Source organism: Diceros bicornis, chromosome X, assembly GCF_020826845.1.
Source record: "Diceros bicornis minor isolate mBicDic1 chromosome X, mDicBic1.mat.cur, whole genome shotgun sequence".
Taxonomy (NCBI): domain Eukaryota; kingdom Metazoa; phylum Chordata; class Mammalia; order Perissodactyla; family Rhinocerotidae; genus Diceros; species Diceros bicornis.
This window is the reverse complement of record NC_080781.1, coordinates 14,532,409-14,549,862: the sequence shown is the minus strand read 5'-3', so window position 1 is coordinate 14,549,862 and position 17,454 is coordinate 14,532,409. Positions and strand designations below refer to the sequence as shown.

The following is a 17,454-nucleotide window of genomic DNA, read 5'->3' as shown; positions in this document are numbered from 1 at the left end:
TCGACCTCACTTGGTTTCCCACACCACTCCATGAGGGAGACTTGGTCCCTCCTTCCTGTGGATGGACCCCAAGGTACTATATCTGGCCTTTCTGGTGCTCATGGTGCTCCTGACTTGGCAGTCTTCAGGGGCAGAATGGTGTCTTAGCCATGTGTGATGCCCAGAGCCAAGCCCAGTGACTAGCAAAGAGATGCTGCTCCATAAAGTTTAGCTCCCCAAATGCTAGCCTCCTTCATGGCCCTGGCCATGATGAGCAGTCAAGGCCCTACAGAGTGGGAAGCGACCCAGTTGGGTAGCTGGGAAAGAGGCCAGGTTTGGGACAGAGCAGCTCAAATATTCTATTGAGGAAGATTCCACAAGAGACAGAGACTAAGAAACTTCAGAGGAATTTCTCAATGGTGAGTTTTTGTGCTGTGCTGAGTTTTTTCCTGGCTCGCCTCGGCATGCTCAATCCAGTGTAACATTTGGCTGCATGCCTTCCTCTAGGCATACTGTTGGTATTTTCATGTCCCATCTGCCAGTGCCTCTGGAGGACGTTACGATAAGTGGGTTGATCCACAAAGGACATCCACTGTCCTGGCCCTCTGCCTAAGACATGCAAATGGAGAGCAGCTTCCCAGCCACAAAGCTTTTGCCTGTGCCAAAGGCATATTATTTTAAATATGAGTATTATCCATAGCTACTGTGGATTGAGCAGCTACTAGGCATACTATACCAAGTCTTTTGCTTGCATTCTTTCATTTCATCCTCATTTAAAGAACACACAAGGCAGATATTATCATCTCCATTTTAGAAATAAGGAATTTGCAATCCTGTAATTTGCCCAAAGTCACACAACTGATAAATGGCAGAGTAAATATTCAAACCCAGATCTGGCAGACACCAAAGCCCATTTTCCCCACACCATGCTGCCTCTACAAAACCTAATCATCTAGAGGATGAAGCCCATAACAATAAGCCCACATAGTAAAAGCAATGGAAATGACCAAAGCTGTACTCTGAGGTAAATTTATAGCTCTCAGTTCTCGTATTTATTTTTTAAACTAAGCATTCAATTTAAGAAATAGAAAAAAACAAGTTTAAAACTCAAGTAAATGAATATAAAATCAGATCAATTAATTAAAAATGGAAAACACCAATAAAATGGACAAAACAGACTTTGTCACAAGATGGTGGCAGCCTACCCCTTGCTCCCTCTGAATGTGGACTTCCCAGGAATGAACTAGGGACCTGAGCTTATATTCATACTGATGTGAAAGCTTTGTTTCTGGGAAACATAAATGCCCAGAGATCTGGGCATAAAGAATGGCAGTAGCTGTTGGGGCCCCTGGCCCCTGACTATGGGTTGGCATAAGGGTCTGGGCCTTGAGAGCTTGCCTGATCAGCTTAAGTGGTTCTCACACCTGCTCAAGACACCCTTGTAGGCTGGATGCAACAGGAGCCTGAAGCTTGAGTCCCATGCTCCAGTTTTCCTGAAGACCACGCTATCCCTTTTAAGTCTACCCCCATATAGTCTATCGGCTACAAGATCTAACATTGTCAGCACGTGGCTGTGCCTGCCTCCAGGCTGGAGAGATTCGGCAGGGGCTGATGAGGAAAGAAAGCAGAGAGTTTTATTTTTCCCTGAATTATTCCTATGCTTATAAGGCAATCGTATGAAACAATTGTTCCATGGCTTTAAATCTAGTAAATAAAACTCCCTTTGAGACTCCGGTTTGAAAGATGGTGAAGATCAGAGTAACTACATTGTTTATGTAATAAACACACACCCAAAACTATAACATTTTTACAATGAAACCCGGTGTAATAAAATTTGTGTTGAGGCAAAAAGCAGTCATTTTTCTCTCAGCTTTTATTGTGCTGAATGCAATATCTGCCAAGTCCTACTTGGAGGCATCTTTGATTAAGGTTTGGTCTCCCCACTTGTGAGCTGTCCAGAGTTGGCGGGGTGCCGTGACCTTGCTGACACTAATGCCAGAAGATGCCAAACTCATCAAGTGCCAGAAGCTCCAAGAAGTTTGAGCCCTCTGCCATGTAGCCCTGCAGCTTTCCCCATCCCTCCCTGGCCTGCCAGCCACCACCAGGCCTTGGATCTCCAACTCTCCAAGGTAAACTGGGTCAAGCTGTTCTAAAGGCCTTCTCCCCATTGTTCTTCTTGAGCTTAGACTGGAAACTTCTGGCAGGCACCTGGAAGGGTCGTTTTTGGTACTCTCTCCCATTACATAGTCCTTCAGGCCTGATGAATACTACCTGGCTGTTGGACATTCTCCCCTGAATCCACTGATCCTTATGAAAATGTGTGAACTTAGGTCCTTAATTGTCTCACTCAGTTCCCTGAGGGAAATTGGGGGTTAGAGTGGGAGTGGAGTCCTTACTTCTTACCTAAGTCAGGGATTCTCAACCCTGGCTATACCTTAGAATCCACCCAGGGAGCTTTTAAAATAATGCACTGATGCCTGAGTCCATCCCCAGAGATTCTGGTTTAATTGGTCTGAGGTGTGGCCTGCACATCAAATAATGGTTATTCATCATAAGCAAATATGATACTAGGGATTTGGATTTGCACAACTTCTCTACCCCCAAATTCAGAAACTGCAATGCCCTGAAGAAACTGACAGAGTTTCAGTGGCACCCACTAGAAGCTGCCTGGTCCACAGGCACGTTCCCTTCCCCTCCTAAGGGATCTTAGGTAACAAAGCAGGCACAAACCAGTGCCTCCCCATCACCACACCTGGAAAAGCAACTCAGAGGGAGTGTTCTCTAACGGCGGGGCAGAACAACGCTTGCATGGACCAGGGCTGCATACAACCGTATTGGTAGTGGTTAGGCCAATGCGTGGCCCTTGGAGCATGGCCGTGCTGTGCATCAGTCTCCACAGAGACAGTGGAGGCAAATGTGCAATAAGGTGGTTTAGTTGGGGCAAGGAGAGTGGAGGCTTCGACAATCACACTGCCCACCCTCTGCATGCTCAACATGACTGGGAGGGGGGGTGGAGTCTCTAGGAGAAATATAAGAAAGGCACTGTCCCTGACGTCAGGAGCCTGAGTTAAAATGGAAGGACTAACCCCAATGCAGGATGAATATTGCAAATAGTTCAACACTTTTCAAACAGGGTTCAATTGTGTGGCTGACCTTCCATGATAAAGGAATATTGTGAAGTAAGGTTTAGAGGACTACAGAAATCATGACACGCCCTCCAAATGGTTTAAGGCCATTTAAGATGGAACAGAAACTAGAAATTGGGAACTTGGGTCTGGGGACTCCCAGTTCGGGCTGTTTTGGGGCCATAGGGAGATAAATAAATCTCTCTGTGTAATCTCAGGATGAGGGCAGGATACTGAGGAATTCCGAGAAGACAGGAGGGCGCGGGGTGCCAGAGAAGAAAGGGACAAGCAGGCTGGGCCCAGTGCCAGCCGGTGCAGGATGCAGGCCTGAGCCTACAGTGGCCTCTCCCAGCAGCCCCGGGCGAGAGCCTGAGAATCCTGTCCTGAAACCCCGACTTGGGCTACCCTCCGCGGCCCTTGGAAGACATGCAAATATCAGAGTGGAGGAGGAGGGAAAAAGGCTTGTCCTCTCTGTCTTAAGTGGTCCAGCACCTCAGAAGGAGCACAGAGTTGCAAACTTGGCCAGCCAGAATGAATAACTCAAAGTCCCCAAAGCTTAGGAGCCACTGACCACAAGTATCAAGGTCAGCCCTGAGGGTCAGGCACGGTCTCTCTTCCTCACGTCTGTTCCTGTGAAAGGGCTCACTTTCTTCAGAAAACATACTTCTCATTCGCCCCAGCATAGGAAGCAGCTGCAGTGCAAACCCCTCTCCATTAGGCCCGGCTGGCCTCCCTCAACTCCCCTCCCCCCTTGTCCTGCCAGGAAATGCTGCAAACCCCAAATACCTGCATTCTTGGGCATGCAGCAGGCGAGAGGCATGCTTGGATTCCCGCTCTGCTTCTTAAGGACGGGCCTTTTCTTTTATACAAAGCCCTCTCGGAGTCCCAGAGAGCTGCAAGTTGATCTGCTTAAGTCGGCAGGCAGAGCAGGGGGGCGGGAGGGCGAGAGAGGGCAACCTTCGGCAAGGAGGGTGGCAGATTTTCACACAACATCTGCGCTGCCTCCAGGACTCCCCCCTGGAGGGGGAGATGGTCTCACCCAAGTCCTGGGCCAGCTGCTAATCCCTCCAGGGTTCACTTGAATGGCAAATCAGGACTCCAGGGCAGCCTTTGACACACCCTGTCTCCAGAGGAGGGGCTTAGCACTTTCCTTTTCCAGCCCTGGAGGAGTTTAGAATGCAATGGTACTTTTTTACAGCCTCACTGCTCCAAGTGCAAAAGGCCAGGCAGTCAGTAGCATGGCATCACCTGGGAGCTTGTTACAAATGCAGACTCTCAGGCCACATCAGTTTGAGAAGCTCTGCCAAGTGCCACGTGGCTATGGAAACCATTAGCACACTGCCAGAGACCAGAAGCTGGACAAATACTAAAACCTAGGGAGCCACAGCAGCCCAGCCTCTATGCCAATTGTCCAGTCATGAGAAGGAATACATCCCATTCCATCACCCCACGGCTGCCCCACGTTGCCACCCATTCTTCTCACCAGGCTGGGACTGGTTCACTTGGCTGTGAAATTTTAGGTTGGTGTGAAGGTGAGCTGTTCAACAGGTCTGCAAATATTTGAACACACACTGAAAGGATGGGGGGTGGGATACAATTGGAGTTTGCTCTTTGCAGGTTGCAAATCAATTTCTGATCCTCTCCTACTCCCAACACACACACCACCTGTATCAACATGTTAGATTCCTGTGATGCCAATAACAACAGTAATAGTACATGGCAAGGATCCTCGAGCCCCTTCACAAACATCAACCATCCTGGAGCCTGTTCAAGTCATCCTCTTGGCAAGAAAGGGAGAATGTAGGGACTTCCACAGCTTTAGCTCTAATAGCCTTTATGTCATCATGGCACACACTTGACCTCCCACCTGAACCCAGCCACTGAATCCATGTGCAAAAGCTGGAAGGGTGAACAGAAGGAAAGAAGAGAAACTAATGGAAAGTCAGAGAAGAGCTTTTGTTTTGCAGTCCAGAGAGAACATTGAAATAACTAATAGTGATGTGGATGGGCTTGCTTTCTTCTCAGATAGTTGCCAGGTCTCTGCTGATGGCGTCAGCTCCCTGCATTGGATGCTTCCATTCCTTAATCACGTGGAGCAAGAGCCAGAATGGGTAACTTCGTTTCTGAAGAGGAACTGAATGGTGCTGAGGTTGTGGGATGCCTTAAGACAGCCCAAATCAACAGAAAGTCTGGCTGGAACCTCAGAGAAGTGACCCAGACAGAATCTTCAGCCTTCCAAGCATCTGTTAGTGGCATCAGCGGATGGCATGGCCATTGCCTAAAATACTGCGAATTGCAAGTGTTCTTGCCTGCATTTCCCTCCCATTAGCAGTGTCAGGGCCCTGCTGGAGGGAAGAAATCCAAGGGCTAGAGAGAGGGTGGAGGGAAAGGCAGCCAGGGATGAAGACAGACAAGAGAGACAGCAAAGAGGGTGGCTCTGGGCTTCACTGGGATTTGTGTGGACTCGTAAAAGCAATCATGGTGGGCTTTTGAGTAGAAAACCAAACTAAAACAGTTTTTAAAAATCTTCTTCAGAGTCCCAGTCTTGCCTCAAACAACAATCACTCATAAAAAGACTCTCACGAACGGAAGGAAATGATGCCATTGCTTTATTTTCTATGGGAAGTCATAATAGTTTTTAAAAGGTTAATCTCCTTCTCAGCCCTGTTTTTTCCCTTCCAGTGACCCCAAGCTGAAAAGGAAAAATATTTGCACTTGGTGTTTAAAAACCACAGTGAATTAACTTTTGTTGTTCATGGCAAAGCCACTATTTAGCTGCCCAGAATCAAACCAGATGTCAGGGAAGAAAGAAGGCCCCTCATCCTGTGAACTTGCTTTTCACCTTTGTAGAAGGGCCGAGGGGAAGGCTGTGCTGAGGAGACAAAATGGAGGGAGTTCAGTGGTCAGCAAACCTGACATGTGGTTTTGATGCAACCACTGTTATCTTTTTGTGGGGTGCTGTCTCTGGGACTAGAATGCTACAGCTCCGGGACCCCAGATGCACAATGCCTCTTGCCTTCCAGAAGTTTCTTCTGTGGACACTAGGCCAGCAGCACTATTCCCATAGGTGGCAGAGACTAAAGCAAGCAATAGAGAAGTATGGAGAAGAGAATTAGGAGACAGAAGAAATACAAAAAAGAGGTTTGCTGGAACACTAAATCTATCAGAGAAGGTGAAAAAAAGAAACCGTAAAAGGAAAAGAATATATTTTCTTTCTGTGGCCTTCCAGGAGAGTATGAGGAGTAGATTATTATTCAGTCTTGTTTTTCTCTAGCACACCACCCACCACATCTCACAGCTTAAATTAGGCAAAAAAAAAAAAAGTTCCTACAGGGCTTAGTCTGTTTCTCACTGTTTCCTAAATCTAGCAGCATAGGAAAGCAGGAAACCCTCTCTACCGGGAGACCCTTTGCATCCACTCACCAAACATTTACTAAGCCCCGACTTTGGTTAGATATTTGGGTGATACCAGAAGGCCTTGGGTACTATTCCTGCCCATGAGAAGTTTACAGCTTATAGGAGAAGACAGACATGTTCATAACAACAACAACAACAACAACAATAATAATAATAGCAATAGGTACCATTTTTCAAAAATTAATGATTTGCCAGTGACTGCGCTTTCTATATAGTATCTTATTTAATCCTTACAATAACCCTGTGCTGTAAGTTTTATTATTCTAATTTGATACATGAGGAAATTGAGGCTCAGAAAGCTTAAGGAACGTGACCAAAATCACATAGCTATAAGCTAGCAGGAGTCTTTGTTTTTATCATAGATGAAGCCCAAGTGCCTAGAATAGTGCCTGGCACATCATAGATGCTCAATAAACATTTGCTGAATGAAGAAAGCAGCTGGGGTGTAGGGAAGGGCTTTCTGGGGCACTGGAGCTGAGCTTCGAAGCATGGCTAGGATTTACGCAAAGAAGGGGGTAAAAGGCACACCAGGAAGAAAACAGGAAATGAACAAATGCACCTTTAAGGAAACATAACTGTTGTACAACATAGCAAAAATGGGCAGGAGGGTATAGTAGTCAAGAGAGGGATGCTCGAGTCAGAGAGACCTGAGTCCTACCGTGGCTCTGCCACCTATAGGTTGTGTGAACATGGCCAAGTCACTCAGTCCCTCAGTGCATTTTCCTTATCTGCAGAATGGTGATAAGAATATTACCTACTATGGCTGTTAATTTCCTACCAAACCTTCCACGTTTGCCTTCCCCATCAAATTGATAAAAATTTCAATTTTTTAAACTGGGTCCATTGCCATACAATCAAAAGGCTACATGTTCAGGCCTCCCTTGTAGCTAGGGGCTGCTATCTCGCCAATGAGATAAAAGCAATTGTGGTGTGGATTTCTAGAATGTCTCTTTAGGAGACAAGCATGGCGCTCCTTCTTTCATCCTCCTGCTTGGGCCAATGATGTGATGATTGGAGCTCCAGTAGCTATCCTGGACCACGAAGATGAGGGCCACAATCTAATAATAATGGAACCAGGAGCTGGAAGGAACCTTGGTCTCTCATTACTGCTGAGTCTCCATACCAGTTCTGGACCTCTTTTACATAAGAGAGAAATAAAGTTCCATCTTTTGGAAGCCTTTGTTAATCCCCAACTGATATATTTACCTCCAGGAGTTGCTGGGAGGATTAAATAAAATAATGCAGACCAAGTAATTAGTGCTGAGCCTTAAACATAGTAAGCACTCAAACAAATCTGAGCAATCATGTTTTGTTGCTATTCTTACCACTGTTATCATCATTATCATTACAAAATCCAGAATACTCCCTTATTCTGCATTAGGTTGAACCATCTTCATTCAGTTATTTAATTAATCAATTTGCTTAAAATTCCTTAGGATTGTGTCTTTCATGAGAATCTATTCATGAGTCTTCCTATCACAGGGTCCCTGATAATAGACCAAAATATTTCTCTTTGAATTTCTTCACCAAATCATCCACACAACCAATAATATTGAAAATCTAGGCCTGTTAGTGACAGGGGGGTTAGTCGGTTAATACTTCTGAGCATGGAGACTGGGAAGCATTAATTAAATCCTAAGTTTGGTCAAATATCCCTTTTTGGAAAGCTCCATGGCAACTCAGTGCCTCAAAAGAGCCTCCCTTTTCCCAACCAAACAGACCTTTACATTTCGGGACACATACGAAAAAAAAAAAAAGTAAAGATACAATTTGCTTAAAAAGTTCTGAGAGTCAGCATGGTATGCTGGACTTCAAGAGATCTGCCAAGAACTGAGGATGCTTTTATTTAAATCTCTGCTTCTTAGTATCTTTGACAGATTGTGTGCTTTGTTTCTGAACTTGATCAATAAATGTCTCCTAAAAGATCTAAGCAAGGAAATAAAGATGATGCGTTAGAATGAGTGGTTCCCATTGGTCAAAGGATTGGTTGCATTAAAATTCCCAAGGATCCACTAAGGAACACTACAGAATCTCAGGCCCCACCCTAGACCCACTGAATCAGAATCTCTGGATGTAGGGCCTGAGAATCTGTATTTTTAGAGCTGCCCAGGTGATTCTGATGTGGAGTCAGGTTTGGGACTTTTCTCAAATGCCCCTTTCCGCCAACTCTTTCTTAGCTTGGGTTACTTAGAAGCAAAGTCTAAGATGGGGATTCTTGTTCAAGTGATGTATGGAGGGGGTGCTCTCAGAAGGGGCATGAGGAAAGCAGGGTGCAAGAGGGAAAGGGACTAAGCAAGGATGTGGCCTCAGCTGGAGATTTGCTTCAGCCTGATCCCGCAGGAGGCTCTGGAGTACAAATTGCATCACAGAGCTGGTCTCACCTTGAGGCAAGAGGGTTGGCGGGGCTAACATTTGGCAGACAGCAATTCTCTGGGGAAGGAGCAGCTGTAGCCTTTAGCAGCCCACACTCACAGCAGCTGGAGGAGGGGTGTACCAGCTGGTAAAGGAGTTAGAGGTAGGGCACCAACTACATCCACTACCAACTCTGACCTGCTAGGCTGTAGTGGAGTTGGCCTCAGTATTTTTGTAGTTTAGCTCTCCACTGAAGCCTTTTAGCAGCCCACATTCCCTTTGCTGACTTGGCCTGTGTTTACCTTTTACAGAAGGGTCTTTGAGAAGAGTTTAACCTGTAGGAAGGCTTTCAGAATCCGATATGGTCCTTTCAGTGACCAGGGCCACTGAGCTGGCACACCAGATTACCAACGCATCTGCCAGGGTTAACATTTGCATGCTAAATTGTGCCAAGAGTTCACCCCAAAGTCAATGTCCCAGAACCCTTCTCATGAGTTCTAGCCATATTCACTCCTATGCTCCATAACAAGTGACTCAGGCAATCTGGCCATCTGGCGGTCCTTACCCTTGCTCTTCTCCCTTGACAAATCAAGATGCAGGCCACTGGATTTCCTTTGGCTTATCCTCAATGACTCCTAAATAGGTCAAATCACTTTGGAGACTGGCCAAAAGCTAATTTCGTATTCACCGCTGACCTGTTTTATTCCTCTGGCATTTCAGGAAAAAGTTGGGTGAACGCCTTTTCTCCTTGTTTAAGTCCCCATCCCCTGGAGCGAAATTTGCAACCCAGGCCGCTGTGATTTATTCAGAGCTACTGCTACTTGTCAGTGGATTGCTACCCAAGCTTGCTTGCTGCCTATCTGCTGGATCCCTGTACATATGTGAACATGTGTGGAAAAATTAAAGGCCCAGCAGGCCCTGGCTGGAGCTGCCCTGCCCCACAGCTGTTCCAACCTCAGCAGCCTTAATGCCAGGGTCCACTGAAGCAGTCCTTAGCACATGGTCAAGAAATGGGGAGCATCAATGATAAAGCATACCCCAGCTCCCCATCTGCCAGTTGCTTTTCGTCAGGAGATCAGCCAAGTAGAGTTTATGGAGCACTTCATCCCCCTATAGAGCCCCACAGCTACTTAGTCTCTGCTCTCATCAAGGAAGTGCCACCATTTTGATTTCTTATATTGCAGCAGAGACCCAGGAAAGGAAGTAAAGAGGGGAGCAAGGAGTGAGAAGTGCTGAAAAAAGGGAACAATATGCTTTCCTTTTACGGTTCATTCAAATCCAAAAGGAAGCTCAATACTTCCAACCAGTCAAAGTCTGGAGCTAGAAAAATAAAAAACCCAGGCCTGGCCCAACTGTCTCTCCAGAAGCTGCTCTGTGGCAATGCCTTTATTTAATTGTAAGATGTCAATCCCCCTCTCCGCCTCACCCCAGATTTCATCATTTGTTTTGTTTTGAGACATTTAGTTGTTGTTTTTCCTTTTCCTTCATACACTGAGAAATAACTGCAGATGAGTCTGCATGGCAATCTGGCCCTACCATAAGAACAGAAGTTGTGATTCTTTTTTTTTTTTTTTGTGAGGAAGATCAGCCCTGAGCTAACATCCATGCTAATCCTCCTCTTTTTGCTGAGGAAGACTGGCTCTGCGCTAACATCTATTGCCCATCCTCCTCCTTTTTACCCCCCAAAGCCCCAGTAGATAATTGTATGTTATAGTTGCACATCCTTCTAGTTGCTGTATGTGGGACGCGGCCTCAGCATGGCCGGAGAAGCGGTGTGTGGGTGTGCGCCCGGGATCCAAACTGGGGCCGCCAGTAGCACAGCGCGCGCACTTAACCGCTAAGCCACGGGGCCGGCCTAGAAGTTGTGATTCTTAATAAGATTCTCCTCAATCTTCCCACTAAATCTGAAGCCACCATGTAATGGAAGTTTCCTCATGGTAATAATATAATGAATAACGATAAAATTAATTTTTTGTTCATTCAGCATATCTTTATTATGCACCTCCTATGTGTCAGACATTGTTTTATATGCTTTGTATGTGCCTTTTCAATTAATTCCCACAACAATTCTATAAGGTAGATACTAGTGTTACCTCCATTTTACAGATCAGGAAACTGGGGTGAAGAGAAGTTAAATAACTTGCCCAAGGCATTGGAAGTGGTAACTGGTACAGCCTGGGCTCCTAACCACTATACTGGGTTACCCCAGTGATAAAGGTTAGGGAACTCATTATCCTGCCTCAGAAAGCAGACTCACCATCTCCTATCACTCACATCCCAATCCCAAATCAACCATGAGGCAAGACCAGGATTGAAATCCCAACTATCCCCACAGGAAATACCTGTCACTTGCTTTGCTGAGTGTTTCAGGAGGAACATTCATGTGCAGATGGAGCTTTGTGTGTTTGTGTGTGTGTGTGTGTGTATGTACCAGTGTGTGCATGGATGTGCATGCGTGGGTGGCTACATATACCCTCTTATGCAATGCTCTCCCTTGATCCTGGATAAGAGGTCCCCATTCATAATAAAATTGAAAACAAGACCTTAACCTTTCCACCTTGCTTGGCTCCCCACTGCTATTTCCACAAACTGGGATGGGAAAGGCACTAGCATTACCCTCTGGCAACACTGGGAACCCTCACCCTGGGCCTGAGCTGCCCCTCAGTCCCAGAAACTTCCACTTGGCAAGAGCTCCAGTTTCAGCAAGAACAATTACCATGTACCTGGATCACCACAGGAAGTCCAAAGATAAATTCATACAAATGCAGATGTTTTGGAAGAAGGGGCCAGAGTCTGTTGAGCCACAAGTAGGGCCCCCAAGTTCCCATTTTGGAGCTTTTTGCCCTCCAGGCTGGCATTCCCTCTTCCTCTCTCCAATCCCCTTGCCTTCCTGATATAAAACTAACCACACCTTACTTTGACCTTTCCTAGCACCAAAGTGAAAACACCTGATAATGGTTTAAGTGTTAGCCTTTCCTAGGGTATTTGCATTTTAATGGCAATTACAGGCCTAATGCTGAAAGGATAAACCTGGAATGGTGGAACTAGAGAGTTAGCAGATGGAAGAGAATTTGGGCATGGAAGGGGAGAAGAAACCATTGGGCTTTCTTTAGTTCTAGAACTAGCTAATGCTTCACTTAAAATTTCTTGAGGATTCTAGTAAAGCAAAACTACATCTTACCCGGAAAGGGGAAAGATCATTAAAATGGTCTTAAAAGCAAAACCATTCAGGGACAGAGAGATAGCACTAGATAATCTTTAAGGTCCCTAATAGTTCTAACACTCTGATTTAACCTTTTTTTTTTCTTCCATCTTTTGATGACCCTAGGTCCTTTAGGGTGAGTGCTGAAGAAAAGGCTTGGCTTCCCCAAATCCAAATGTATTCAAGATGGCAGCACAATTACTGTTTTAGTTATGCAATTCCTAACTCTAAGAGTTGGGTGTATTAATTGAAAGACATTTTGTGCCTAGCCAGTATCATGTGGTCATGGCTCCTCTGACACCCTGCACTGTGAACCTGGAGACAGAAAAGTTAGGGTATCCAGTTCAATAAGGAGCCCAGGATAACCTCAGTCTTCACATGTCATCTAGTGTGAAATATTTCAACCAGAATGTGCTAGCCTTCACTGAGCTCCTGTGATGGATGTGAATTAAGTTTATTTAGTTTGGCTACCTCAGATAAGGAAATTCCAGATGCTTTCCAGTTCCTTTTAGATTTATTTGAAATGACATCATGCATTCAGATGCAGGATTCTTGAATGAGTCCAACATTAGGAGAATGGATATGACGGAATGATAAGACTGGCTAAAAGCTTAAGCAGTCAACTTGGGGAAGGGAGAACATTTGAAGGAGATAAAACTCATTTTCTCATTTGCCCACTCAATGACGAGAATCAAACACTTGACCAACTACAAAACTTGCAGTAATGGGACCAAATGGTTAGACTTTGAATTCTAGTCTTTTTTATTTGGGGAGTTCAAGAAAGAGATCCTCATTGTGTAAAATGGGGTAGCTTTCATTCTCCTGAATTTGAAATGGTTTGAAGATGATGCAATTCACAAACAGAACAAAGTCTTTAATGCTGTACAGACTTTCTTTGGCTCTCTCCTTTGAAACTTGTTAAATTACTTTTGCTGCCTTTGAGTTACAAGATGCTCACCTCAGTGCTGCATCTTTACCCTCAGTGTTTTTGGCCTGGAATTTCATTCCATTGCTTCCCTTTACCTTTTGGAAAGCGAATGGAGACAGGAAGACAAAAGGCAAGAAAACCTGCCTTATCTTTCTGACACTGATGTGGAGTTCATCGCTAAGAATTTAGCAAACTTTCCGGTGCTTAGTCCCAGTAAGCACAGCAGCCCTGTCTAAGTCCTTCATGGTGTCATCCCATTCAAGTTCCTGCCATGTCCAATGAGAGAGAGGTCCATTCCAGGGCTGGCTGGGAGCAGCAGTATATTTCACAGCTGTATTAGTAACAGTGTGAGATTATTCTATGTACATGAACACATCAAATGAGAAAGTCCTGGAAACCGTGCCCAAAGGGTACCTGCCATTGCTGACTGCAGCTGCAGAGCTCTCTGTCAAACATCCTAACCAGCCTATGAAAAAACTCACTGTGGTGCCAGTTTTCTAGAAAAATGATGAGGATGATTAACTTTTCCTAATCAGGCTTCTAAGCACTGAAGAACTAAGAGATGAGATGGATAAGGAAAGCAGAGGATAAAGTTTAGATTTGCTCTGTCCAATATGGCAGCCACTAGCCATATGTGGCTATTGAGCACTTGAAATGTGGCTAGTGTGAATGAGAAACTGAATTTTTAATTTCATTTAATTTTAATTAATTTGAATACTGATACTCCATTCAGTTATTGGGAGAACTTGAATATGTACTTTTTCAAATTTTGTGGAATTTTATGAAATCTAAATACAGATCAAGTATTTCTGATGAAAATTTAGTATATGAATTGAGATGTGCTATAAGTGAAAATAGACACTGAATTCTGAAGACTTGATATGAAAAAAGAATGTAAAATGTCATTAATATTTTATATTGATTTTATGTGATTTTACTTTCATATGATTATATTTTTGTTGATTTTATATGCCGAAATGCTATTTTCTAAATATTGGGTTAAATAAAATACGTTATTAAAATTAATTTCACTTGTTGCTTTTTAATTTTTAAGTGACTACTAAATTTTTTTTTTTGATGAGGAAGATTAGCCCTGAGCTAACATCTGTTGCCAATCCTCCTCTTTTTGCTGAGGAAGATTGGCCCTGGGCTAACATCCATGCTCAGGATCCGAACCTGCGAACCCCAGGCCGCCGAAGCGGAGCACGCAAACTTAACCACTACGCCACCAGGCCGGCCCCCTAAAAATTTTAAATTACATAAATGGCCCACATTATATTTCTAATGGACATTGCTGGCTTCGAATGAACAAAATCAAAACACTTCAAATTGATGTTTTTACAAGTAAGGATTATAAAGTGTTGAGAAGAAAATATGAGTTTTTAATCAGCTAAGAAATGAATTAACTCATGGTGGTTTGGAGTAAGGTAGCAAATCCCCCCACTGAGAGGGCCAACTTGGGTGCCTGTTCACTGGAGGTTTCCATGCTAAAGCTGTTTGTTCTAGAGCAGTGGTTCTCCAGTTTGGGTCAGGGGATCCCTGGAGGTCCCCAAGATCCTTTCAGGGAATCTGCAAAGTCAAAACTATTATCATAATGATACTAAGACCTTCCTTGCCTTTTTCACTATCATTCTCTCCTGAGTGACATGTGATACCATACCAGCTAGAATACAGAAGCAGATATGAGAATCCAGCAGTCTTAAACCAGACTACTATTCAACAGAATGGCAAAAAAAAAAAAAAAAGTAAAAGAATGCCACTCTTCTCACTAACGTTTTTTGTCTTGGAAAGTATGGCTACTTTTCTTCAAAATATTTTATTTATAAACATGTAATGTGTATAATGTAGAGTATGTACTTACTATTGTTAATTTTGAAATAAATTACCAAGTAAATATTTTCTACTTCTCAGTTTTAATTCCTAACATGATAATCATTGATATAACTCATATGAACTAAAGGTCTTCAGGGTCCTCAATAATTTTTAAAAGTGTAAATGGGTCCTGAGATCCAAAACTTTGAGAACTGCTGTTCTAGAAGGACTTGGTAGCAGATGCTGTTGATGGCCCATCCTATAGCTCCTCAGCCCACCTCTGAGTCCTCCTGCAGCCACTGTGGACAGTTTTTCACCTCAAACACCTGGGTCTCTCGGTTGTTCTGCCTGAGGGCTTTCTCTCATGCTGCAGGACTGTTAGTGCGAGTCCAAAATCAGAAACAACCAAATGCCAATTATCAGTAGATTGGCTAGATAAGTTCCAGTACTTTCACACCATGGAATACGACACAGCAACCAGAACAAACAAGCCACTGCTACATGCAACAACGCGGGTGAATTGTATAGATACAATGTTGAGTAAAAGGAGCCAGACACAAAAGAGTACATGTTGTATGATTCCATTTGTATAAAGTTAAAAATCAGGCAAATCTAATCTATGGCTTTAGAAATCAAGGTAGAGATTTGCCTTTGGGGAGGAAAAAGAGCCTGTGGGGGATTCTGGGAGCTGATAACGTTCTAGGTCTTGACCTGGCCGGTGGGTACAGGGTTGTGTTCATTTTTTCATAATTCACTGATCTGTATGATTTGGGCACTTTTCTGTATGTATGTTAGACATCACTCAAAAGGTTAAAAAATCAAATATTAATTATTATTTTTATACAATGTTCTGCTAGGCACAGGAGAAGATAAATAGAATTTTCAGACATGGCTTATGGTTTCTGCCTTTACATCAGTCCTCCTGAGAGATAAATAATAGTAGAAGATAGAATTTGGGAGTGGACAATTTGGGGTGGGTTGTTTGGCTTGGACAGCACAATGACATTTTTTAATTTACTTTGAATGCTTTTTATTTACTTAGAATGCACACAGTGTCTCAGGCCCCACCACCCCTTCTTATGCTACACTGGCTGTGTCCCACAGTTAAGCTGCCTGCCTGACCCGGAAGGCACTCGAGTTTGAGGCCTACAATGTAAGCGATGATTCCAGAGGTGACCGGAGCTATTATCCAATGGAGACCCAGCTCACTGCACCGACAGTGATGGCCAAGGTGTGGCTAGAGAGGGGTAGGGAGGGAGTGTTGGCATGAGGAAGAAGAACATGGAGGGTGGGAGTGAGCCAGGTTGTGTGCTGTGTTCTCAAGGGGCCCTCTGAGGGAGATGGTGAGGACATAGATTTACAGGCCAAGATTTGTGACGAAGGCACTGCTGTCTAGGGGATATAAATGTGACCTTACCAGGAGGCCCCTGGGACAATTCTCCAGTCAAGAAATCACTTTTTGCCATCATTATCACTTCCAATCCCTGAGTTTCCTATCAGTCAGGACTCACGCCTGCATCCAGTCATTCACAGGGGTCTCTAGGGGACCTTGTGAAGACCTTTCAGGAGACCCAACACCCTAGCCCCCACCTTAATCAGGAGTAAGCTACACCACCTAGCCTCACCTCTGTTGCAGTCCCCCACATACACACACACAGACACAAGCACATGAAAGGTGGGGAAAGAGCCTGGGCACCATCAGGCCTGGCTCCACTAACCACAAGGAAGGGTGGGAAATGTAGTCTGATTGTGTGGCCAGGAAGAAGAGGAGAACAGGGACATTGGTGAGCAGTGGCTGCCTCTGCCTCAAGTTAATCCCCTTCTTCCTGCCTGGAGAGCCGACAACACCTGGTAAGGGGCATAAAAGAGGCTACTGAGAAGCCCCTCTCTGCCCTGGCACGAGAACTCAGGTGGAGCTCTCCCATACACCCTGCCTCTAGCTCCGATGTTCCAGGCTCCTAGGCCTCTCAGACCTTCACTGAATCTGGACCCTAAATGCATGACCAGCTGGACTACAATACCCGTCACATCCCATGTCTGCCAGGATCCTTGTTCTGCCCCTCCTGGCTTGGCCACTACTGCTGCTGAGTGGAATCACAACCCATCTCTGGTTACAGCTTGTTCACCCCGTGTACCCCAACAGCCTGGAGACTATCAATTTAGGCCTGCCCCTGGGCAGGGACGGATGCTGCCTCAGACCTCTGCACATGTCCCACCCTGAAGTGAGATAACAGCTCCCCAAGGTTCTAGAACATGATTTTGTTTGGAGGCCCTGACTCCTGTCTTTGCTGGAGGAGGTAACATTGCTTCAGGACCACCACAGTTAGTAGACTGTCTTCATAATGGACAGACCCATTTTCTTTCTTGAGCCACTCAGAAATGTTTGCCCAAATACCAGGGCCCATAAGCACATGTTGGCATTTAGGGAGCCCTTGATTGGGCATGGATAATTGTGCACTGGACCCCATTTGCCAATGACTTCAAAGCCAAGGTACATTCTCTCCTCGTATCTCCAAGACTTTGAAATCTCTCCTGCCCTCAATAAATGAAATTCGGGAAGCAACAGGAGGGGGTAAATTAGGCCTGTGGAATAGTACCTCCTCACACCTACATTGGAGTCTTAGGAATTCAGATGCGCT

At 44.8% G+C, this 17,454-nt stretch overlaps 1 protein-coding gene across 2 annotated transcripts in view; it reads right to left on the bottom strand.

Moving 5' to 3' along the window:
* Window positions 1-17,454, bottom strand: part of NHS (NHS actin remodeling regulator) — a 336,002-nt gene that overhangs the window by 93,833 nt on the left and 224,715 nt on the right. The window contains exon 1 of one of the 2 annotated variants that reach the window (XM_058535508.1): window positions 3,891-4,095. The exons of the other annotated variant lie outside the window; for it this stretch is intronic. Within the exon in view, the coding sequence (XP_058391491.1) occupies window positions 3,891-3,924 (34 nt within the window). The 5' untranslated portion in view covers window positions 3,925-4,095. Of the gene's footprint in view, window positions 1-3,890; window positions 4,096-17,454 lie in introns of those variants that run through there. 2 annotated transcript variants of the gene reach the window in all.